At 37.4% G+C, this 24,104-nt stretch overlaps 4 protein-coding genes across 12 annotated transcripts in view; 3 read left to right on the top strand and 1 right to left on the bottom strand.

Moving 5' to 3' along the window:
- The window catches only part of LOC113066589 (neogenin-like), a 1,074,835-nt gene that overhangs the window by 743,600 nt on the left and 307,131 nt on the right, over positions 1-24,104 (bottom strand). The window lies entirely within an intron of this gene.
- On the top strand, positions 435-3,969 carry LOC113066611 (calcium and integrin-binding protein 1). Of its 2 annotated transcripts, none has more exons than XM_026238547.1 (7): positions 435-632; positions 771-805; positions 1,868-1,964; positions 2,052-2,205; positions 2,271-2,389; positions 2,464-2,552; positions 3,723-3,969. In XM_026238547.1, the coding sequence occupies exons 1-7, from the start codon at positions 582-584 to the stop codon at positions 3,742-3,744; spliced, it is 567 nt and encodes a 188-aa protein (XP_026094332.1). In that variant the 5' UTR covers positions 435-581; the 3' UTR covers positions 3,745-3,969. The 2 variants fall into 2 exon arrangements, with proteins under 2 accessions (XP_026094332.1, XP_026094331.1); XM_026238546.1 differs by having other exon boundaries at positions 3,644-3,969.
- LOC113066598 (general transcription factor IIH subunit 1-like) lies at positions 4,725-14,211 on the top strand. Its single transcript, XM_026238524.1, has 15 exons — positions 4,725-4,894; positions 6,812-6,967; positions 7,616-7,808; positions 7,888-8,065; positions 8,143-8,236; positions 10,273-10,422; positions 10,515-10,594; positions 10,670-10,803; positions 11,739-11,826; positions 11,915-12,003; positions 12,083-12,200; positions 12,275-12,365; positions 12,486-12,601; positions 12,694-12,786; positions 13,512-14,211. The coding sequence occupies exons 2-15, from the start codon at positions 6,814-6,816 to the stop codon at positions 13,596-13,598; spliced, it is 1,665 nt and encodes a 554-aa protein (XP_026094309.1). The 5' UTR covers positions 4,725-4,894; positions 6,812-6,813; the 3' UTR covers positions 13,599-14,211.
- LOC113066593 (integrin alpha-11-like) overlaps positions 18,608-24,104 on the top strand; it is a 38,741-nt gene continuing 33,244 nt past the window's right edge. The window contains exons 1-5 of the mRNA XM_026238513.1: positions 18,608-18,667; positions 19,445-19,591; positions 19,744-19,832; positions 21,124-21,242; positions 23,747-23,858. Of these exons, the coding sequence (XP_026094298.1) occupies positions 21,194-21,242; positions 23,747-23,858 (161 nt within the window). The 5' untranslated portion in view covers positions 18,608-18,667; positions 19,445-19,591; positions 19,744-19,832; positions 21,124-21,193. The remainder of the gene's footprint in view (positions 18,668-19,444; positions 19,592-19,743; positions 19,833-21,123; positions 21,243-23,746; positions 23,859-24,104) is intronic.

Here is a 24,104-nt window from a genome sequence, read left to right as displayed (position 1 = left end):
TTATGTGATATGATGCCACCTTCTGAAATAATAAGCGAACTACAGATCAAAGTCAGTGCAACGTGAGACTAAATTAATAATTTAAGGTATTTTCCTTCCCAACATTTGGTCAGAATAATATAATTATATAACATAGTTACATTATACCTAACAATAACGATGAGTAAGATGCTCCTGGAAATAATTAGATATTAAATACCTAAAATTAGAGACTAATTAGGATAATAAAAAAGTGCAAATGTCTAGTTCACATAAAACGCAGCTGTTTTATTGTGCTTTCAAATATGTAGAAGTTAAGGTTTTTTATAACTAAAAGGTATTTATTTGTATAACTAATTAACTAAATAAATATTGTGGACTTCGCAGCACATTTTTTTTTTTTTTTTTTTTTGGACTTCGCAGCACAATTAGAAGTTTGTTCTCGTAGTAAATGACGTCATCCAGGAAGCGGAAGCGACCAAAGTTTGTTTTGGCGTTTCGCTGAAAACATCAGAACTTCAGCCGCTTAACTCGGTTTTTATGAAACAATAGTAGCATTACTCGACTTTATTATAGTTTAAAGTGAACAGAAGCAGAGGGTGATGGGGGGAGCATCGAGCAAATTAGCCAAAGATCTTCTGTCAGAGTATCAGGTGAGACACAGTTTTGAAAAACATATTTATATTTAATATTATTTAAATCTATGTTTATCTATTTAACCTTTATCCTTTGTGCTATATAGCAACGAGTCCCTTTAGTGTATATATATTTTTGTATTCTTGTTTACACAGGAGCTCACATTCCTCACAAAGCAAGAGATCCTACTGTAAGTACAGTCGTGACGTCACATTCAGCATATTCTGTGTTATGATGTCTGCGAGTATTAACTGTGAGTATTGACTGCACAGTTTGGTCTGTTTCTCATTAGTTTGTGTTCAGGTGAGGAATAGCGAGAAAACCTACTTTTAAAAATTAATGTAAAACATTTATTAGTTTTTTAATATTTCTGTTTACCTTTTATTTTATTTCATTTTAGTATTTATAGTACCTAAACTTGTGTAATTTGCAATTCAACATTTATAAATATTTAAATTTACCTTTCATTTATTTTTATCTCAGTTTCAGTATTCGTAGAATTTCAGCTTCAACTTATTTTGTTACATTTCAACATTTTAAATATTTCTATTTACCTTTAAACTATTTTTATTTCATTGTTTTATTTTAGTATTTGTAGTACTTTAACCTAAACTTATGTTATTTGCATTTCAAAAATTTTAAATATTTCTATTTACCTTTATTTTTATTTCAGTTTTAGTATTTGTAGTACTTCCGCTTAAACTTATTTTGTTACATTTCAACATTTTAAATATTTCTATTTACCTTTCATTTATTTTAATGTCAGTATTTTATTTTAGTATTTTTAGTACTTTAACTTAAACTTATTTTATTTGCAATTCAACATTTTAAATTTCTATTTAGCTTTATTTTATTTTTATTTCATTATTTTAGTTTAGTATTTTTAGTACTTTAACTTATGTTATTTGCAATTCAACATTTTAAATTTAACGTTTAATTCAACGTTTACCTTTATTTTGTTTCAGTTTTAGCAGTATTAAACTTAATTCATTTAGACAACATTTCAAATTTTTCATCTAGAATCAATAACTCACTTTAGCTTAATTTGAATAACCAACAATTAGTTTATATATATATTATGTATATTATATCTATATATTAGTGTGTTTTGTCTTGGCATTCCCTGTAAAGTAGATTAGTTGTTGAGCTAAACTACTCAAAAGTTTAGTTGCTGAGAGTGTATAGTAACTAATGCTTCAGATGTTTGAATGTCATCGCATTATAAACCTCTCATCATCATGTGTTTGTTCAGGGCACACAAGATATTCTCTGAGCTCCAGGGCGGAGGAAGTGGACCGTACAGCTCCAGAGTGTCCAAGGACAAGATCCTCACACTTCCTGAACTGAAGGTAACAGATGAAGTACTGCAGACACGTATCGATATACAGTATCCTTCCAGATTTAGATACATCGGGTGTTTTTATTGGCTGTCCCAGGCTAACCCCTTCAGGGAAAGGCTGTGCCAGGTCTTCTCGACCTCTGACCCGAAGGACGGCAGCTTGAGCTTTGAGGATTTCCTGGACCTCCTGAGTGCCTTCAGTGATTCTGCCACGCTGGAAATCAAGTCCCACTACGCTTTCCGAATCTTCGGTAATAGCCGGATTGCTCTCAGTATTGAGATTGAGTGCTCAGTATGAACGGTTGTTGTGCTGCAGATTTCGACGACGACGGGACGCTTGATGCTGGAGACCTGGAGGAGCTGGTGAACTGTCTGACCGGGGAGACGGACGACACCCGTCTGACCGCCGAGGAGATGAGACAGCTCATTAGTAACGTGAGTGTGCGACACACCAATGACAGACGGCTGTCAGACGATCTTCACTAATGTGAACAAACCTCTCTGTGCAGATCCTGGAGGAGTCCGACATCGATAAGGACGGGACGGTCAATCTCTCCGAGTTTCAGCACGTCATCTCCAGATCTCCTGATTTTGTCAGGTGACAGAGTTTAGCTTTTTATTGAAAAGGGGAAAACTGGACGGTCCAGATATTTAGCTGCCCTTGTTCTAATTAAAAAAAAAATATATATATATATATATATATATATACACACACACACACACACACACAGACACACACACACACAGACACACAAAGTTTTCCTTTAGCTCTTTTTTGTCATTTTGTTTTGTACTTTGCCATTTTTCTTAGTTGTTCGCATTCTAATAATATTTGTTACATAAACTTATTTATTTGCATTTCAACATTTTAAATATTTCTATTTAGCTTAAATTAATTTTTATTTCTGTATTTTATTTTAGTATTTGTTGTGCTTTAACTTAAACCAATTTTGTTACATTTCAATATTGTAAATATTTCTATTTAACTTTAATTTAAATTTTATTTTTGTATTTGTAGTGCTTTAACTTAAACTTATTTTACTTGCAATTACTTTAGCTTTAACTTTAAAATACTTTAGCTTGTTTTTTGTTAGACAAAATAGTGCTTTTGCTTTTTTCTTAGTTGTTCACATTTTAATAATATTTGTTAATTTTTAGAATCTATATAGCTTTATTTATTAATTTAATTAAAGTTATTTAGTTTCTAATTGTTGTATGTCGACTTGAAAGACACATTTAGCTGATCATGCAGTTATTTAATGTTTCTATATATATATATATATATAAAACAGTATTTATTAATATTTTTAATTAGATTTTATTTTTATATTTTCAGTTTTCAATCTTTGTTATCATTCATTCAGTTTTAGTAATTTTGTTGTGCCTGTCATTTTTAATATTTCCACACAGCTTAATTCATTAATTTCATTATTCAATTATATAATTTCAGTTTAAGTAATTGAATTAATTGTATTATCATGTATTTTTATTTTCTGTGTTACCAAGGCAACATTTCTATTTGTTTTGTTTTATCTAACACTTTTATTTTATTTAGCTTACATGACCACATCACATTTCTTTATTTCAGCACAATAATTATGAAACGCATAAAGCATCACTTACACACCTAATTCACACCTTTTGCACTTCTGAATGTTGTTAGTGTGAAGTGTCCTGTCTTTTGTTCAGAAGTGAGTCTTCTTCCCAACACTCGAAGGCATCTGATTTCTCCTGATTTCTCCTCACTGACTCCAATCTTCTTCTGCAGTTCATTCAAGATCGTGTTGTGAAGTTTACACCGAGTGGAAGATGTCTTCTGGTCCAGATTATTCACCTGCGCCTGTCAATAATGTAGCGACCTAATTGTGAATGTATATTCTTGTTCAGTATTTCTACCATTTATATGTTTAATAACATTTTACTTACTCCGTTAAAAGAAAAGGAATCTACTTTATAATCTGCATTTTGGATCATGTATTTGTACCTAATTTAATAAACTCTAATTCTGTGACTTTGACTTCCTGTATTTATATGGCACTCTATTCCTGTCAGGATGGAGGTATAATTGATATATATATATATCAATTATACCTAAAAAAAAAAAAAAAAAAAAAAAAAAAAATATATATATATATATATACATGTTTTAAGACAGTATATATATATATGTGTATATATATGTATATGTGTGTATATATATGTATATATATATATATATGTATATATATGTGTGTATATATATATATATATATATATATATATATATATATATATATGTGTATATATATGTATATATATATATATATATATATATATATATATATATATATATATATATGTATATATATATATACTGTCTTAAAACATGTAAACACACATAAAATGTATTTCAGCTAATTATTTTATTATTATTATTTTATTATAGATCAGAAACTAGCGTATGCGAATAATATTGTACAAAATATGTAAGATGAACAGTAGAAAAATATTGTAAAAAAAATAATAATAATAAATCATTCCATTACTCCTGACAGAACTTGAGGAGCGAAAGACGAGCGCGTCTTCTGTCAAAATAAAACTCACGTTGCTTTTCAAAATAAAATACAATATATAATAAAAGTTTTATAACTGGAAAACAGTGAGTTTAATATTATATCATTTTATTTCATATTATTTTATATAATATTATAAAACCTGGATCCATTTGGCCATATCCAGATCTTTAATTTTGAAATCTGTCCCGTTTTGTAACCGTCATTAGGAAGCGCGCTACGGTTTCCGGCTTCACTCTGTGTCTATGGCGGATCTGGGAGCTGCTGTCACTCACGCTGTCTGTAACGAGTGTAAATAAAACACAAATACTGTCATTTCAACTGGTTTCACTCCACTTACCACAAGATCAATATTGAGGCCTCGGCTTCAGCAGCCGTGGAGCGCCAGGTGAGGGTTTATTGTATTGAAACAAAGCACTTTAATGAAAGTCACCGGCTGTGTGCATGAGTTTAGCTTCCAGACGCAGATTTCAGATTCATCGCCTTTAAATGTGTTTAAACTGTGTTTTTTATGTTTGAAATGTGTCTGACTTTAAGAACTAGTAGTTTAGGGTCTTTATTTTACATATACAGAAAGTGAGTCTCAGTTTATTGTCTTTAGTAAAGGTTTTTTGGAAGAATAGGGGATGTGTGCTAGTGCTGTTAGCCATCTGATCTGAACCGAATCCGGATTCATTTCGATTCTGAGTCTGATCTGAACTTATTGTCATGTCCTATATAATATCTTTTCTGTCCTGATTCCAAATGTGATTTAATATCAGGTCTTCTGTGCTGATTCAGAATATGATTTATTATACCTTCTCAGTCTGAATTTGTCATATTCGATCTGAACTGAATCTGTTTAATTTCTTTTCCTAATCTGAATTTATTTCTAGTGTGTGATTTCATGTCTGTTCGGTCCTGATTAAGGATATGATTTAATATCAGGTTTTAAACCGATTCTGAATCTGATCGGATCCTAATCTGATTCTGATCTGAATATCTAATTTAATATCTGTTGTGATCTGATTCTCCATCTAATGCAATGTCAGTTTTTAAAGTTAATCTGAATTTGATCTGATCTGAATATAATTTAATCTGAATCCTATCCGGTTTAATGTTTCTTCTGTTCCGATTCAGAATATGATTTAATATCAATTCTCAGTCCGAATCTGTCATATTCAATCTGAACCGAATCTGGTTTTATTTCTTCCTTCTATCTGAATTTATTTCTAATGTGTGATTTCATGTATGTTCTGTCCTGATTTAGAATATGATTTAATATCAGGTCTTAAAATGATTCTGAATCTGATCTGATCCTAATCTGATTTAATCTGAATCCTATCCGGTTAAATGTCTCGTCTTTTATGATTTAGAATATGATATGAAATATGAAAATACAATAAAATCATATTCTGAATCAGAATATGATTTTATTGTCTTTTCTCAGTCAGAATCTGTCACATTTGATCTGAACTGAATCTGGTTTAATATCTTTTCCTAAACTGAATTCATTGTCATTTGTGATTTCATGTCTGTTCTGTCCTGATTCAGAATGTGATTTAATATCAGGTCTAAAATTGATTCTGAATCTGATCGGGTCCTAATCTGAGTCTGATCAGAATCTATTATTTGTTCTGGTCTGATTCTCTAATATCAGGTCTTAAAATTAATCTGATCCTAATCTGATTTCATCTGAACTATATCTGTTTTAGTATCTCTTCTTTTATGATTTAAAATATGATTTAATATCAGTTTTCAGTCTGAATCGGTCATATCCGATCTGAACCGAATCTGGTTTCATTTCTGAGTCTGATCTGAATTTATTTCTAATGTGTGATTTCATGTCTGTTCTGATTCAGAATATAATTTAATATCAGGTCTTAAACTGATTCTGATCTGAATATCTAATTTTATATCTATTGTGATCTGATTCTCCATCAAATTCTAATGTCAGATCTTAAAATGAATCTGATCAGATCCTAATCTGAATCATATCTGGTTTAACATCTCTTCTCTTATGATTTAGAATATGATTTAATATCAGTTCAGTTCTCAGTCCGAATCTATCACATCTAATCTGAACTGAACTGAATCTAAATCCAGAGTCTGATCTGAATCTGCTGTTATATCAGATATGGATCTAATTTGAGATCGGTTCTGAATCTGATCTTCTGATGTTTTTAGGTGTTTTATGGGCTGTAAACGCCACATCGTCCTTCACGGCACTGCTCAGGTTTCTAACGGGTTTTAAATGATGTGATGAGCCGTCTATAAACTCTGTGTCCTGCATCGATTGATCAGATTCTTCCCTTTCTTCCTGAAGCCATGGCGTCTCTGTCTGAGGAGGTGTTGTTGGTGGTGAAGAGGGTCCGTCAGAGGAAACAGGACGGGACTCTGTACCTGATGGCGGAGAGGATCGCCTGGGGTCCCGAAGGGAAGGACCGCTTCACCGTCAGCCACCTGTACGCCGACATCCGCTGTGAGTTTAGATTCAACTCTGAATGAAATGAAAGGTTTAGTTTCGGGAGTCCCTTACAGCAGGTTTACATGCATGCAATTTAATTTTCTTAAAATATGCATGACGATTCGTTGGATGCATAATGTTACTCAGCTCTGATTGGTCGGACGATGACCCAGTCTGTTGTGATTGGTCTACTGCAAACACGCGCATCATCAGGAATACGGCTTATCAGTAATTCATCCTATTATTATTAATAATAGTGCTCCAGTCTGTTCATAAAAGTTGTTTTATATTTATGTTAGCTAACCAGACCCAGAGCTTGCAAGTAAAGACCCAAACACGTTAAATATAGTAATATATGATATTGCAAATATGGTATGTTCATGATTTTATGTCTATGTGACAACTCTGTTAATACTTTTATTCTTCAAGGATGCATTAAATTGATCAGAAGTCACCGCGAAGAAATTATAATGCAAATAAAGTTTATTTATTTTATTCATCTGTGATTCCTGAAAAACATGCATCACGGTTTCCACATGCAACATGCAACATGCACAACACTGATAATACTCAGAAATCATCATATTTTCATGATTTCTGCTTTAAACCAGAGTTGGTGGTGTGATCCTAAAGCTCGTTCGGTTTTGTTTCCCTCGTATGCAGGTCAGAAGATCAGTCCTGATGGGAAGGCGAAGATCCAGCTTCAGCTTGTTCTCCACACGGGAGAAAGCACCACCTTTCATTTCACCAATGAGAGCACAGCACTGAAGGACAGAGAGACCACCAAAGACCTCCTCCAGCAGCTGCTGCCCAAGTTCAAGAAGAAAGCCAATAAAGAGCTAGAGGAGAAGAACAGGTGACCGCTCACCCGAACACTGTCAAACTGGCCACCAGTCTCTCTCTGTGCTGATCTCAGCTGATGTTTGATGTTTCAGGATGTTGCAGGAAGACCCCGTTCTGTTCCAGCTCTATAAGGACTTAGTAGTGAGTCAGGTGATCAGTGCCGAGGAGTTCTGGACCAATCGGCTGAGCCTGAGCTCACCGGACCACTCCCTCTCCATCAACAACAACACCAACAACAAACAGGAAGTGGGCATCTCTGCTGCCTTCCTGGTGAGTTCAAATGCATCATGACACGGACAGTTTGTCAAGCGCACTTCTATTGTAAACCGTTGTCTCTGTGTTTACAGGCCGACATCAGACCGCAGACGGACGGCTGCAACGGCCTGCGCTATAATCTGACCACAGACATCATCGAGTCCATCTTCAGAACCTACCCCACAGGTGAGAAACATCACGATCTTCCTCCAGCTAACACTATAACGGCTCCGTTCCAAACCCTAGGGCTCTGTCTTCTTCTAAGGTGGCACACTAGCTGATATGGATGCTCATAAGTTAAGAATAAAAGCATGATGCTTTTGACTGATAACTTTCTGTATTGAGAGAATGAAGTACTGTATCTCTCTCTTAATCGAGCATCTTGTTACATTGTTTCAATTCCACCCTATATATAGCAGTCATAAAGATCAGATGAAAATTAATAAATCTGACAAATGCTATATAGTTTTTAATTTTTTTCATAGGCTTCATAGTTTCAGCCTTTCTCACAGTTATGACTTTTTATCTCATAATTTTTCCCTTTTGTTAAAATTCTGTCTGATTGTCCTGATTTTGACTTTTGTCATAATTATGATTTTTAATTTAATTTAAGAATTTAAACTTTTTAATCTCAAAATAAATTTCACAATTAAATACAACTTCAATGTCTTAATTTATCTCATAATTTAGTTTTGTCATAATGATTTTTATCTCATACATATATATATATATATATATATTAGGGGTGTAACGATACGCGTATTCGTATTGAACCGTTCGGTACGACGCTTTCGGTTCGGTACGCAGTACGCATTATGTATACCGAACGGTTCGTTGGAGTAATTAATTATATTTGGAAAAAAAAAAAAAAAAGAGAGAGAGATAGAAATATAATGATATGCGTTCAACAAGGTAGCCCAATAACCCAAACGACGTAACAGGCAACGCCCCTGACACTCCCGAAGAAGAAAAAAACACCATCTTATATGTTTATGTTAGGCTACTCAGCAGGCGCTCGCTCACTCAGTACGCGCTGAAGGCTCGTTGCAAAATAGCCAATGCGTTTAACAGACTAGAAATGAGAAGATCCTCCAATAACCAACAGGTCTGGTGTTTGGGTGCACTTTGGATTCCCTTTAAGCTATAATGGTGATGGCAAGAGAGTGGTGGATAAAAAAACAACGGTATGTCGCATCTGCAACATGACAGGGTACACCAGCGGGAATAAAAAAAAAAAAAAAAAAAAACACCAGCGGGAATATCTGGGATATATGCGTCAGTACTATCTGGGAAAAGACGAAAAAAAGGAGAAACATGCACGCAGCAAACTATCCCTGCAGCATTTAGACACTATAGCTTACAGGGAATCCAACCCAAACACCAGACCTGTTGGTTATTTTAGGATCTTATATTTCTGGTCTGTTAAATGCATTAGACATTTTGCAACGAGCCTTCAGCGCGTGCTGAGTGAGCGAGCGCCTTAGGGGCCGTTCACATATCGTGCCTAAAAACGCATGGAAAACGCTAAGCACGTCTTTCTCCTCCTTTCCAAAGCGCTCGGGCAGAAGCGCTCATGAGGCGTCTGTCTTTGCTAAGCAACAATGACGTGCTCTCTCCATGAGACGCGGAAATTTCAGCAAAGGAAAAATGGATTTGCAGCTCTAAAAATCGCTTGCAGTAGCTCTGCTACTAAATTTATTTCAAAATTGCAATCCATATACAACTATGATCAGCTGATCCTTCATCTTGGCTGAGCTCTCAACGTTGTTACGGGAAAGGATGAAGCTGATTGGTTGGTTCTTGTCACATGACCCGCGGTGCGCTTGCGGCATTCTGAAAAGTTGAGATGTTTTTACATTTTGCTGTATCTAAAACGTATCGAACCGAACCGAACCGAACCGTGACATCAGTGTATCGTATCGAACCGAACCGTGAATTTTGTGAACCGTTACACCCCTAATATATATATATATAGTTTTTTTTATTTAATTACATTTTTTTTCATCTTGTATTTTCTTTTCTTTTTTGTGACTTCTGTTATAATTATGATTTTTTTGTTAACTAGTATCTCATAAGTTCTATGGCTTAGTAAGCCATAATTTAATGTGACCTTTATTTAAACACTATGAATTTTAACTTCATGACTATGATCCACCGATGCTGAGAATGTGCTAGAAACACAATATTAAAAGGACAAATCCGATGCTCTTTTCTGTGCACAGTCAAGCAGAAATATGCGGAGAATGTTCCTCACAACATGACGGAGAAGGAGTTCTGGACGCGGTTCTTCCAGTCGCATTACTTCCACAGAGACCGGATCAGCACGGGTCTGCAGGACATCTTCTCCGAGTGTGCCAAACAGGACGAGAAGGGTACTGCATCTGATCAAGTCTTCATGAGATGCTCTGAACTCTGAAGGAGTCTTCCATGCTTCCATGTCTTTCTGTTTCTCTGCATTCTTCAGGCCTGAAATCGATGGTGACGCAGGGAGTGAAGAACCCCATGGTGGACCTGCTTTCTCTGGAGGATAAAACACTAGATGAGGTGCGGGATGTTTAACTGTGAGACACACTTCCTCTGCGTGTCGAGTGTTTTGTTGACATCTGTGTGTCTCTGAAGGGTTACGGCACAGCTACAGTTCCCACTCCATCAAACTCCTCAAACAAGTCTCTGAGAGAGAACAGCAACTGTGCCATAATCAAACGCTTCAACCATCACAGTGCCATGGTGCTGGCGGCCGGCCTGCGCAAACCGTGAGTGTGTCTGAGAGAGTGTGTGTGTGTGTGACAGAGAGTGAGAGTGAGTGAGAGTGTGTGTGTGAGAGAGTGAGAGAGAGTGTGTGTGTGTGTGTGTGTGTGAGTGAGTGAGAGTGTGTGAGTGAGAGAGTGTGTGTGTTTGAGAGTGAGAGAGTGAGTGAGACTGTGTGTGTGTGTGTGTGTGTGTGAGAGTGAGTGAGAGAAAGTGAGAGAGTGTGTGTGTGAGTGAGTGTGTGAGTGAGTGAGTGAGTGTGTGAGTGAGTGAGAGAGTGTGTGTGTGTAAGTGAGAGAGTGTGTGTGTGTGTGAGAGAGTGAGAGAGTGTGAGTGAGAGAGTGTGTGTGTTTGAGAGTGAGAGAGTGAGTGAGACTGTGTGTGTGTGTGTGTGTGTGTGAGAGTGAGTGAGAGAAAGTGAGAGAGTGTGTGTGTGAGTGAGTGTGTGAGTGAGTGAGTGAGTGTGTGAGTGAGTGAGAGAGTGTGTGTGTGTAAGTGAGAGAGTGTGTGTGTGTGTGTGAGAGAGTGAGAGAGTGTGAGTGAGAGAGACTGTGTGTGAGAGTGAGAGAGTGAGTGAGAGTGTGTGTGTGTGAGAGAGTGAGTGTGTGTGTGAGTGAGTGAGTGAGTGAGTGAGAGTGTGTGTGTGTGTAAGTGAGAGAGTGTGTGTGTGTGTGTGTGAGAGAGTGTGAGTGAGAGAGACTGTGTGTGAGAGTGAGAGAGTGAGTGAGAGTGTGTGTGTGTGAGAGAGTGAGTGTGTGTGTGAGTGAGTGAGTGAGTGAGTGAGTGAGTGAGAGTGTGTGTGTGTGTGTGTGTGCGTGTGAGTGAGTGAGAGTGTGTGTGTGTGTGTGTGCGCTTCAGCTGTTCATCGAGAGCTCAGTGTGTGAGTGTGTGTGTGTGAGTGTCTCAGATATAATATTCTCTGGGTGTGTGTGTTGTTTAGGGAAGCTCCCAGTGATCAGGTCAGTGAGACCAGCAGCACTGATGGGAACTCCAGAGATTCAGATCTCTTCCAGCCGCCAATCAAAAAGGTGCATTTCAGCTCATCGTGTGCTGTTCATAACCTCCTATTGATATTGAAAAATAGAGGAGAAGCACTCTCTTTCTGTGTCTCTTCAGGTAAAGTTACAGGAAGCTATAGAGTATGACGACCTGCAGGGTGACTCCGGGCGTAAGACCATCTCTCTGAACCTGAAGAAATCAGACAGGTAAACACCCAGCACCTGTTCACTGCAGTCGGTGCATCTTCATATCAAGTGTTCTGTATCTTTCATTTGTTCCCTGAAGATATTCCCACGGCCCGGTTCCTCTTCAGTCGCAGCAGTACACCACCAGTCAGGACATGATCAACTCCATCAGCATCATCCAGCAGGAGATGAGGAGCTATAAACCCCGTCTGACGCAGGTACTCCACTGAAGTCTGGGACTAACAGTCCTGGGTGCTGCGTGTGATTACATGATATCTCCGGCCTGTTCCAGGTGATGTCCAGCAGTGCGGCGAGCTCCGCCATCATATCGCTGTCACCTGGAGGAGTCCTGATGCAGGGCGGAGGCCAGCAGACCATTAACCGTCAGTGTTTGACCTCAGCTGTCTGTTCATCCCATCATCATCTCAAATGTTGCTTCAGCTGAGATTGGAATGCAAACCTCATTTTACCGATGCATGCTCTTTTGGTGTGTGTTTATGTAGAATTAGTGCCCACTGATGTTCAGAGCGAGCTGAAGCACTTATACATGGCCGCTGGAGAGCTGCTCCGACACTTCTGGTCATGTTTCCCCGTCAGCACTCCTTTCCTGGAGGAAAAGGTGAAGAAGTGCAGCTTCAGTTTCTAATATTTCACTAGTATACTCCGTAGTGTTATTTTGTTGCAATGTGATTTGTGTTTTCTGCTCACCAGGTGATAAAGATGAAATCTAACCTGGAGAAATTCCAGGTGACGAAGCTCCGCCCCTTTCAAGAGAAGATACAACGGCAGTATTTGAGCTCTAATGTAAGGCCACGCCTCTGGCCACGCCCCCTCCATTTACTGTAATGGATTGCACTACATGAATAATTAATGATCATTAGAAAGACAGCCCAGAATTAATCATTTCATGTTCAATTCAGTGGTTAGATTTTCATTTGTTTACATTTTATTTTTGTGACTTAAAAAATGTGGACATGATTTGAAAATGCTGATCTTTGCAGTCAAAAAATAACTGGGAAATATGAAAACAAAAATTAAAAAAAGTATAATCTACAAATCAGCCACAATGAAGCAGTCTTTCATGCAGTTTAAATAAAAATGCAATACCTGTTAGAAATAATTATAATTATTATCTGAACACCTTTAAAAAATATATTTGTATGTTTACCACAATTCGTTTTTCTAATATTTGTGTTAAAGATTAAAAGGTGCATCATTTAAATAATATCTAGCATCATAAAATCTCCCCATAAACCAAAATACCAAAGAACCAATATTATTGAAACTAAATATTGTATGTTTATTCTGTTTTGACCGCTGACTGATGAGTTATTACACTTTTAATGAGGGTTTAATAAAAACAGCTTGTACTGTATGATGTTGATTTTTTCCGTCTCTTTGATATTTTATTCGTATTGCGTGAACGTTTACGAGGGTTTACAAGCATTGCAAGGTCATGCAATCGAACTATTTCTCATGCATCAGTATTTTGAAGCTCAATACTGTCCTGTGTTTTGTGATTGCGACAGCTAACGGGTCACCTGGAGGAAATGCTTCAGGCGGCGTACAGCAAGTTCCAAGCCTGGCAGACGCGCCGGATGATGAGAAAGACCTGAGGAGACGGAGAGGAAGCCATGAAAGAGAGAAAAGACTGAGTTTAAAGAGAACGGGAGAGAACTGAGACGCTCTCTCCCAGTTTGGACCGACTGGAGCCTGATGGGCGGATGTTCCAGCCAATCAGAGCTGGAGGTGCTAGTGAGCACATCTGCATGGGGGAGGGGCTTAGAGAAGCGAATCTTATTGGTCCATGTGGAGATGGGGTGTGCCAGTCACAAATACCTGTAATTATTTTCTTCTCTCTTTACTTTGTTCGTTCAATTCCGTTCCATTTTTTTTTTTTTTTTCGCCGTTTTTCAGTGGATAATTTAATTTCCTACGATGTGAACAGTGTTGTATTTGTACGATGACCAAACTGGGCTCAATAATATCGGCGGAAACTCAGGAACTTATTATGTTTAAAGCAAAGGACTCCGTTTGAGGGAAACGCTTTCAAGTCAGTGTTAAGAGGACCCTGCAATCCGAGACTTGGGAGCGGATACAGCAATACTGAATAAATCATTTCTGTGTAGTGCATTTACTGATCTCATCCGCACTGCTTTATAACGCGTCTTCTCTAGCTGCACTGAATTGTGGATGTTATTGGAAATAAAGTCAAGATGTAAACTGCTATCATCGTGTGTTACATTAAAAGAGCTTCCTCGAAGTACTCCGTTCCCCAAGTGCACATCCAGCGAGGAATCACTACGTTTGAACATTATCAGTCATTAATGTTTTTTTTTTTTTTTATTATTAATATCATGCCATAGATAAAAAAAAAATTGTATTTGTGCATTAGACCAGGGTTTTTAGTCTTTTAGATGCCATGGGAGCTATATGTTTTCATGTATTTTATAAATATATTTTATAAATGTGTAAAATACTATTCGTAAAATATTGAGTTTCTTATGTTAAAATATTCTTTTTTTTCTACTCACTATAGTTATACGTACTACTTTTTAAATATTTGAAAAAGCCAATTACATCTATAATTATTATTTTTTTTTTAATAATCACTACTTTTATTGGTTTTAATCATTTTTATTTTAAGCTTTATTTTTAATAATGAACATAAATGTAGAATACCACACATATGGCTTGGTTAATTAAAAAAAATAAAGTAAACATTATTAAAATGAATACAAAATAAAAACCAGTAGTAATGATAATAATAATCGAATGGCTATGAATTTATATATTTATATTATGAATTTGCAAAAATATATATAAATTATTGGATTATTGTCATTTTATTTTGTATTAATTTGAATCTTAATTTTTTATCTGTATATTTAGAATTTTATATGTTCTTAAACATGCTCGAATCAAACTTTTAAACACCGATTTTGGAAAAATGATAGTAATGTTTAATAAGTTTCTGCACCTTTTACAGTAAGACACCAATCAAATCAAATTTGTCCAGTTTTGATGCGTGTTAACTCCTTTGTATTGGTCTCATACAGAATATAGCAGCACTACATTTTATCACCTGCTCACCAATGCATGTGAATGGGTGCCGTCAGAATGAGAGTCCAAACAGCTGATTAAAACATCACAATAATCCACAGCACTCCAGTCTATAGGTCAGACAGTCAGAACTGGAGTGCTGTGGATTATTGTGATGTTTTTATCAGCTGTTTGGACTCTCATTCTGACGGCACCCATTCACATCCATTGATGAGCAAGTGATGCAATGCTACACTTCTTCAAATCTGATGAAGAAATGAATTAATCTACATCTTAGATGGCATGAGGCTGAGTGAAATAACAGCAAATTTTCATTTTTGGGGTGAATAATTGCATTCATGTTCCAGACATCAATTTTTCCTTAAATCGTTTTTGTTAAGAAAATGTGTACTGATACTTTAATTGGACCATAGTAAGATAAAAAAAAAAAACGTAGAAATTTCAAGGACGCACCCAAGCAATATCTATACACCATATTACACCCAAAACCCTTAAAGAACAACTTAGCAACCAATTGTTCTCACCGGGCACACAGATATTAATGTATTAATGTACACAAACCCACTCATACTTTCTTTAGTTTTGAAGCAAGAGCAAAATGTTATATATTTTACAAAATCGGCTCGAATTAATTTAAATATTAAATAACATTTTAAAATTGACTGATCCATCCTACACCCAATTTGTAAAAAAAATGTCTTCATTGATCTGTCTCCTACATTGTTGCGTCACTGTCCTAGGGGGCGTGGCTTTGATAGCGCTCTTCCCCGCCTGCCTGATTAAAGTGCACTCGGTCTGATTCATGTGCATTTAAAATGATTTACTAAATTTATATATATATATATACAGTGGTGGACAGTAACGGAGTAGCTTTACTTCGTTACTGTACTTAAGTACATTTTTCAAGTATCTGTACTTTACTGGAGTAGTTTTATGGATTAACTTTTACTTTTACTTCACTACATTCCAAAGCATAAGATCGTACTTTTAACTTCACTACATTTCATAAAACATATCGTTACTCCCTATATCACGTGCTTCGACACTCAGAAGCGGTGTCTGATTCATCATGAACGAACTGAGTCTTTTCAAAATAAACTTTTAAATCGGATCGCGAATCGCACCAAACGATTCGTTTACGAATTAGAATGATCCGATTGCAGCTGTTCTGGAGTCGACCACTCACTGATTCAAATGAACCGTTTAGTGCGAGTCTCCAGAAGTAAGAACCGGGAGATCTTGTGAGCGCGTGCGTATGATGTTGCTAAAAGTAAGTTATTAATGTCGGAATTTAGGATTAATTATTGTAACTGAAAATCAGATTTTTTATTATTTATTTTATATATTTTATTGTGATACTTTAGAATTATTACTGAAATACAACCTTTTTTTGTTTCAAACAGTTAATTGAACAATAACAAATGAAGTACCTGAAGCTGACAAGTAAATGTATAATAATTAGCAAGGATGATTAATTTAGCGCTGTAAACGCGCGTGTGAGGGGCGGAGACGCGCCGCTAAGCATCAGATGCGCCTGAGGACCAAACACAGCAGAGTGGTAGGAAACTTCACTCCTATTATTATTTCTCTTTTACTATAGCGATTTATTCTTAGATACGTGACCTGAGTCTTTCAAAGAGTTGTAGAGTTAGAGTTATTATAGAAATATAATTATTTTTTACATTCTTTGGTCGAAGTTTTCAGATCGGCACTTCGGAGCCTGTTCGCGACTCGGTTGATTCAGGTCGGCACTTCGGAGCATGTTCGCGACTCCGTTGATTCAGATCGGGACTTCGGAGCCTGTTGGCGACTCGGTTGATTCAGATCGGCACTTCGGAGCCTGTTCGCGACTCGCTTGATTCAGATCAGGACTTCGGAGCCTGTTCGCGACTCGGTTGATTCAGGTCGGCACTTCGGAGCATGTTCGCGACTCCGTTGATTCAGATCGGGACTTCGGAGCCTGTTGGCGACTCGGTTGATTCAGATCGGCACTTCGGAGCCTGTTGGCGACTCGGTTGATTCAGATCGGCATTTCGGAGCCTGTTCGCGACTCGGTTGATTCAGATCAGGACTTCGGAGCCTGTTCGCGACTCGGTTGATTCAGGTCGGCACTTCGGAGCATGTTCGCGACTCCGTTGATTCAGATCGGGACTTCGGAGCCTGTTGGCGACTCGGTTGATTCAGATCGGCACTTCGGAGCCTGTTCGCGACTCGGTTGATTCAGATCAGGACTTCGGAGCCTTTTCGCGATTAGGTTGATTCAGATCGGCACTTCGGAGCCTGTTCGCGATTAGGTTGATTCAGATCGGCACTTCGGAGCATGTTCGCGACTCGGTTGATTCAGATCGGCACTTCGGAGCCTGTTCGCGACTCGGTTGATTCAGATCAGGACTTCGGAGCCTGTTCGCGATTAGGTTGATTCAGATCGGCACTTCGGAGCATGTTCGCGACTCGGTTGATTCAGATCGGCACTTCGGAGCCTGTTGGCGACTCGGTTGATTCAGATCGGCACTTCGGAGCCTGTTCGCGACTCGGTTGATTCAGATCAGGACTTCGGAGCCTGTTCGCGACTCGGTTGATTCAGATCGGCACTTCGGAGCATGTTCGCGACTCGGTTGATTCAGATCGGGACTTCGGAGTATGTTTGAGATTTTTTTTTAATTCAGATCTCGAAGCAGGAAGTGTTTGTCAAACAGTTAATTGGTGGTAAATGAATATTTGGACTTGAGGCTTTTTTTAGACGAGTAACGTTAGACAGACATGAATGTTTATTCAGAACCGTAGGCTACTGAAAATAAGTAAATATTGTAGCTAATGCTAAATGTCTAGCAGGCATGCTGGTGCTAACTTGAGGTAATTTTTATAAATAATGTCCAAATATTTTTATATAGATATATATATATATAGATAGATAGATAGATAGATAGATAGATAGATAGATAGATAGATAGATAGATATAGATATATACAGTAGCGGTTTTAGGCACGGGCGAACCGGGCAGCCGCCCGGGGCGTCATTTTTTCGTGACACATTGGGGGCGGCAGCACGAGCAGATAAACAAAAAATCCTCTGTGTCGCGAAGCGGTTTTTCGTCATTTATATCATTTCACTGTGTGTGGAATTGGCAATTTGGCGCTCCCTGCAGCTGCCGGCGCCCCTGCTTGCTGAAAATATACACTGAAGCTTTGTGTTGTGAGAGAAGTGTAAGGGAGTGGGGCGAGAGGCGCGTGCGACATTTCACCTCTGGGTCTCTCTCAAATGGAACGGACAGGGCGGGGGTGGACGGGGACGGGGGATCCACACTAGTAATATAATTAATAATAGGCTAAAGTCAGTCACACACCTCGACTTTCTTCCAAATAACACACATTTCATTCATAATGTTATAATACAGGCCTATAGTTCCTGCAAATGAAACTAGGTAATACAAAACGATTATGTGGTCATCAAGGTGAATTGGTTTTAGTCTTGACTTCTGGTCCTGAGTGACAGGTGGGGGGTGAGAAATCTGTTGATTGTCGAGTGCCAAATAAACAGAGATGGAGAAGAAAAGGTCAAAGCCAGGTGCCCAATTTCGAAAAAAAAGAAAAGAAGAAGAGGAGAAACGAGCAAAAGATAAAGGTATGCAACTATTGTCTCTGTATGATTACAGTATCCATTTCATGAATGAAGGGCTAATGTTAATTGGTGGTGGGTATAACTCTTTGTTAACCTTTTCGCTATGATGCTTGCTATGCTTATACAACAATAATTTGGTTTCAACTCAATCACGAGATCTAATTTATAATATTGTGCTTTGCAATAAAACTGTTACAAGTTCAGTTATCATTTCCATCAGTTGGTTTAACATTAGGCCCTGCAAATAACCAACGGCATTTTATTTGCTACACAGTATGCTAAGTATTGTTTCCTAAGTATAGTTTTACAAGTCATAACTAAAAGTGTGTCATGCGTATAATTTGAGGCAGTAACCTAATGGCATCTTCATGAAAGTTGGATTGATATACAAATTTTGGTTGAAAAATATCCTGAAACCCAAAAAGTTTTTGTTTTTGCCTATACATATAATTTAAAGTCATTTTATTTTTTTAAACAACTGAGTCCCAGTGACCATAGCATAACGTGAATAAAATTTAATTTTTCAATGTATTTTTTTACTATTTGTTTCTATGCTCTAAACAATGTGATGACATGGGGGAAAAAATGAAATAAATAAATGTTTTTTATTTCCGGGTCTAGGAGGATATAGTGTGTAATGACAGACATTTAGTTTGTAAGAGCATGTTTATGTAACCCTTCTATTATGGTTTGAGTCAATTTGACCCTAGGCTGTTTTAGCTTTATAAAACATTATCCTATGGTCTTTTGATTTCAAATGCAGTTAAATTGCAATTTCAGGGACACTTCTAAAATATTTTGGAGCATCCTCTGCCACTGGTCAGGATGAGCCAACCACGTCCTCCGCTACACATATGTCTCCACAAATATCTGATATTGAGGATGAAGACCTCTTTGCCTCTACTTCTACCCAGCATGAGCTTTCAGGTGTGCATATCGTGTGTGTGTGTGTGTGTGTGTGTGGGCTACAAGACAACTGCAATTTAATGTAATTTTAATATTTCTGATAATTTATGAGTAGGACTGTGTTTTTTCACTGCTATGTGTTTTGAGTAATATGCCAATATGCTGTCTGATAGAAATGCCTGAAGCTAAACCCCCACTGAGCCCCACTGGCCATCACATCTGACTGACAGGATTCGGACTGAGCTGGTTCACAGAGGACTAAGTAAAGTGCCACCTGGCTTTGTTTTCCGTAGGAATGAGAGTAATGGGAGAAGTTGCCACCACTAATATTTTAAGAAGACATTAGTAAGTGGTGAAAAGATGGCAAGAAGTTGGCTGATTTCTTCAATTAAGAACAACAGCCTCGAAAGGGGTCTCGCCCAGGGTGTATTTCAATGTAGAACCGACACTGGATATATATATATATATATATATAACATCTGGGGAGAAAAAGAAAGGATGTGATGTTCAGAACATGGTTACTACAGTAATTATCAAAGAGGGGAAGAGATGCACCCCGTTTGGCCAGTGGTGTTTTTACACCCCAGACAAGGTTTGAGAAGGAAAAAATCATTATGAAAATATAATTATGTTTTCCTTAAAATCTTCAGGCCTTATTATCATGTCATATATAACTGTGATGTTCTGTAAAACAACAAACTTTAAAATACTTTTTTCTTACTGGTGAAGATCAGATGGTCATCTCTGTTTTCTCTCAGGTTCATCACAGTGTAAGCTTCACAGTGAACATTACTCTCATCAGTGTAGTCCATATCAACAACAAAAATATATCTTGACTCCATATAGTGGTTATTTTGAAAAAAATCCCAGGTATTTTGAGCAGTAGGATTATAAAAAAAAAGTGCTAATATAAAATTAAATTAGCCTATATAAAATTGCAAACATCTATCTTTCAGTACTTTTTTACTTAAGTACATAAAAAATTTAGTACTTTTGTACTTTCACTTGAGTAAAATTGAAAAAGGAGTACTTTTACTTTTACTGGAGTAATATTTTATTATACGTATCTGTACTTTTACTCAAGTACTTGATTTGTGTACTTCGTCTACCACTGTATATATATGTGTGTGTGTGTGTGCGTGCGTGCGTCCTTCTGTGCGTGTGTGTTTGTGTGTGTGTGTGTGTGTGTGTGTGTGACCTCAGTGTGTCTGACCCTACTGTGCACCACAGTGATCCTTAGTATGTTTGTGTATTTCTATGTAAGTTAAAGACTGGTATCAAAAGTTCACACAAATGTTATAATTTGTTACATTTTAATATTATAAGATGTTATAATAATCAGTTCCATTACTGTGATGTTCATTTTTTTGTTATAGTTTATTTTATTTTTTCTATATATGTACACTGAGCTTTGGCAATAATTTACATTCATGCCAATAAAGCAATATTGAATTGAATTGAATTGAATTGAACTGAATTGAATTGAGAGAGAGACAGAGAGAGAGAGAGAGAGAGAGCTCCTCCTCCTCTGATGAAGTTCTGCTGTGCTCCAGGACTCGATCAGACCTGACTGTGAGGACCTGATGCACACAAACACACACCGACGGATTCACAGATGCACTTATGGAGTACACTAACATCTTTCTGCTGTGGATCACCGCTCTGATGCCAGGTGAGTGTGTGTGTGTGTGTGTGTGTGTGTGTGTGTGAGCTCATGCAAGCTTATGCTTCTGTCAGTGCTCTTAGACAGACTTTGAGGACACAACAGTCTCCACCGGTGAGGTAAAGCTGATCAAATCTCATTATACCTAAATGATGAGGATTTCTTAGGGTTCCTCATGAATCAGATCCAAACGAGTTGTTATTGTCCTCCAGAGCAGTCGAGTGAACCTGAACGAGCTCAGATCATTTCATGAGGAATTTCTAAGTTTGAGACATTTCTGAGGATCCCTGGATATTTAGGTAAAAGTCTTGAAGACTTCTCTGAACGTTCTGGCAAGGTTCTCTCAAAGTTATGAACAAGTTCTTTCAGTAGAATTAGCTCATCTGGTCTTAAATCATGTTCATAAACCATGAGCCCCACATGACATGTATCATTATTTTAAATGCTACTTGTTTCAGAACGTTCAGAGAACATTCCAAAGTAACATTCCAGTATTGGTGGAAAGTGATCAAATGGAATGTTCCCACTTAACACTCGCACAATCAAGAAGACATCTAAAACATACAGAAATAACATTTCTATAGCAAAGAAACACCGTTAGAGCTGGGTCTGTATTGCTCTGGGAACCTCAGGATGATGTTATCTCCAGAGATATTTCCATGTGGTAAAGGTTTTTAATGAGCTGAGAAGTGTTTACCTCATGAATACAGAACGATCAACCTAGACGTGCCAGAACCTCAGCTTTAGCTCGATTTCCAAGAGCTGTGGCTCCCAGACTGGTTCCAAGACAATATTCATAATCTTTAAAAAGAACTGTGGATATTTTCAATATTGGCAACATCTTTAATATCCAGTCAAACCTGTTGTGCATGTGTTAAACGGCTTGCTTTAGCAGACATAAGAGTCAGAAAAAGTTTTTCTGAAGGACTTCTAATGAGAATTATAAATCATTGTGTGGCCGAATGCATGAAACTGTGCGGTGTGTTTGCGTGCGGCGTCCGGCAGAGAGCCGAGACTTCCTACACCACTCTGAGTAACCAGAAATACTCTCATCTACAAACACTAGACGTCTCCATGTGGAAAAAAACACGTCTGGGGCTAAATATTTTGAAGGAATGCTTTGGAAAAAGAAGCTAACTCCTGGTGTAAATAATGATAAGTTGCATAATCTTTAGTTCAGAGCACAAGTGAAAGAAGCATTATTGATGTCACTGTGATGCATTAAATCAATTAAAATACTTTCTCTTCCATCTGATTGGCTATCATGAGTAATGAGGAGAAAATAACATCCATCTGACACACTTTAGCCTGCTTTCAGTTTAATCAAAACCATTTTTCCCCCAGATGCTGACCTAATTTTACAAACCTTGTAACAAACCTTTTGTCTTTGAGGACAGGTGTGCTGTTACTTTATTAAGTGATCAGAGTTGCAGGACTTCTGGATCATAAAACAGGTGAAAGCGCACCAGAGAATTACACTGGAAGAGGAACCCGAGTCTGAAGAGCCACCTGTTCAATCATTCAAAATGAAGAGCGCTTTCCCACAAACCTTCTGTGAAGACTTTACCATGCTGCAATCTCTCACAGACGCTCACCGTGTGCGTGTAACGTCTGGCTCACTTCGGGCACAATGTGTTAGTGGAGGCTTCATTAAATCCTCACTTCTGTAGCAGATACACAGAAGCTCTGCGATAGTTTTATCAGGTCTCCTGGTCTAGTTATGCTGCTGTGATAAAACTTGAAGTTGTTAGAAAATTACGTTTGTCTTCCAGTAGCTCAAACCTCGAGCATTTTAAGGCTTCACCGATGCGGTCCAAATCATTTTTGTTGACTGAAATTAAGCTAAAATAAAATTCTATGTAAATATTAGACGCCATGGTGCAGTAAAAATGACAAAACTCTTTAAATTAACCAAGTAGAACTATACAGTAAATAGCAAAAATTCTATTGGCGTAGATCAGCTCTAAAATTATGCTTTGGAATTCAATAACACATTTTTTGTCTGGAAGAATGCATTTTTTCTTAAAACCCTCAAAATGCATAACCCCAAATGTTTTTTTTTATTTATTTATGTTTTTTCTTTTTTTTAGTGAATATGATTTTCTGTGAGGAACGTGTTAGCTTCACTGCGTCTTATCAAGTGTGATGACCTTTAATCCTGGGCTTCTCTCTTTTTGGGACTTTTCATCTGGCTGAAGAATATGGAAGAAATGTGACTGACGCTTTTTCTCTTTTCCCTGTCAGGGGAAAGGTTTCCCCAAGAAATTAATCTTGAAAGGGGATGTGACGTCACTTCTTTGAGACCCTATTCTTGCTTACCATCCCAATAAACATGGAAATAAAATCCAGAGGCTGTGAATGTCCATCCAGAACCAAATTCTCAAAACCGATGCATGAAAAACCAATGGTTTTGCATATAAACACATAACAGACTACAAATGGTTTTGTACCATGTCTCGAATCCATTTACACTCAACTGAATCAAACTGAAAAGCTGTTTTTGTTTATTTCAGGGCAGCGGACCTGCTTTAATATTGACACCAGACATGCACAAATCATTGAGGGGTCGAAGGAGGCTCAGTTTGGATATACTGTTCAACAACACGAGGCAGACGGGGGGAAATGGTAAGACTGCATCTTCAGAAACTGCTTTAAAAAGATCCTCCAGAGTTAAAACCTTGATGGTGACCTTGAATACATGATTTACTCACTGTCAAACCATCCTAGGTGTGAATGACTTTCTTCTTTCAGATGAATACAATTAGATTTCTAAAAGAGTCGTGTTTCTTCCAAACTTTATGATGGCAGTGAATGGGTGTCGAGATTTTGAAGTCCAATAAAGTGCATCCATTCATCACTAAAAGAGAATCA

Source organism: Carassius auratus, chromosome 50 (assembly GCF_003368295.1).
Source record: "Carassius auratus strain Wakin chromosome 50, ASM336829v1, whole genome shotgun sequence".
NCBI lineage: Eukaryota > Metazoa > Chordata > Actinopteri > Cypriniformes > Cyprinidae > Carassius > Carassius auratus.
The sequence above is the reverse complement of the archived record's forward strand: the minus strand, read 5'-3'. Positions and strand labels throughout refer to the sequence as shown.

Excerpts from the sequence above, each read along its gene's own strand:
- LOC113066598 (XM_026238524.1), top strand. The coding sequence starts at position 6,814 with ATGGCGTCTCTGTCTGAGGAGGTGTTGTTGGTGGTGAAGAGGGTCCGT. Across the intron at positions 12,004-12,082 it reads AACCTGAAGAAATCAGACAG|ATATTCCCACGGCCCGGTTC; the intron begins GTAAACACCCAG and ends TGTTCCCTGAAG. Across the intron at positions 12,602-12,693 it reads CTCCTTTCCTGGAGGAAAAG|GTGATAAAGATGAAATCTAA; the intron begins GTGAAGAAGTGC and ends TCTGCTCACCAG.
- LOC113066611 (XM_026238546.1), top strand. The coding sequence starts at position 582 with ATGGGGGGAGCATCGAGCAAATTAGCCAAAGATCTTCTGTCAGAGTAT. Across the intron at positions 633-770 it reads ATCTTCTGTCAGAGTATCAG|GAGCTCACATTCCTCACAAA; the intron begins GTGAGACACAGT and ends TTGTTTACACAG. Across the intron at positions 806-1,867 it reads ACAAAGCAAGAGATCCTACT|GGCACACAAGATATTCTCTG; the intron begins GTAAGTACAGTC and ends GTGTTTGTTCAG.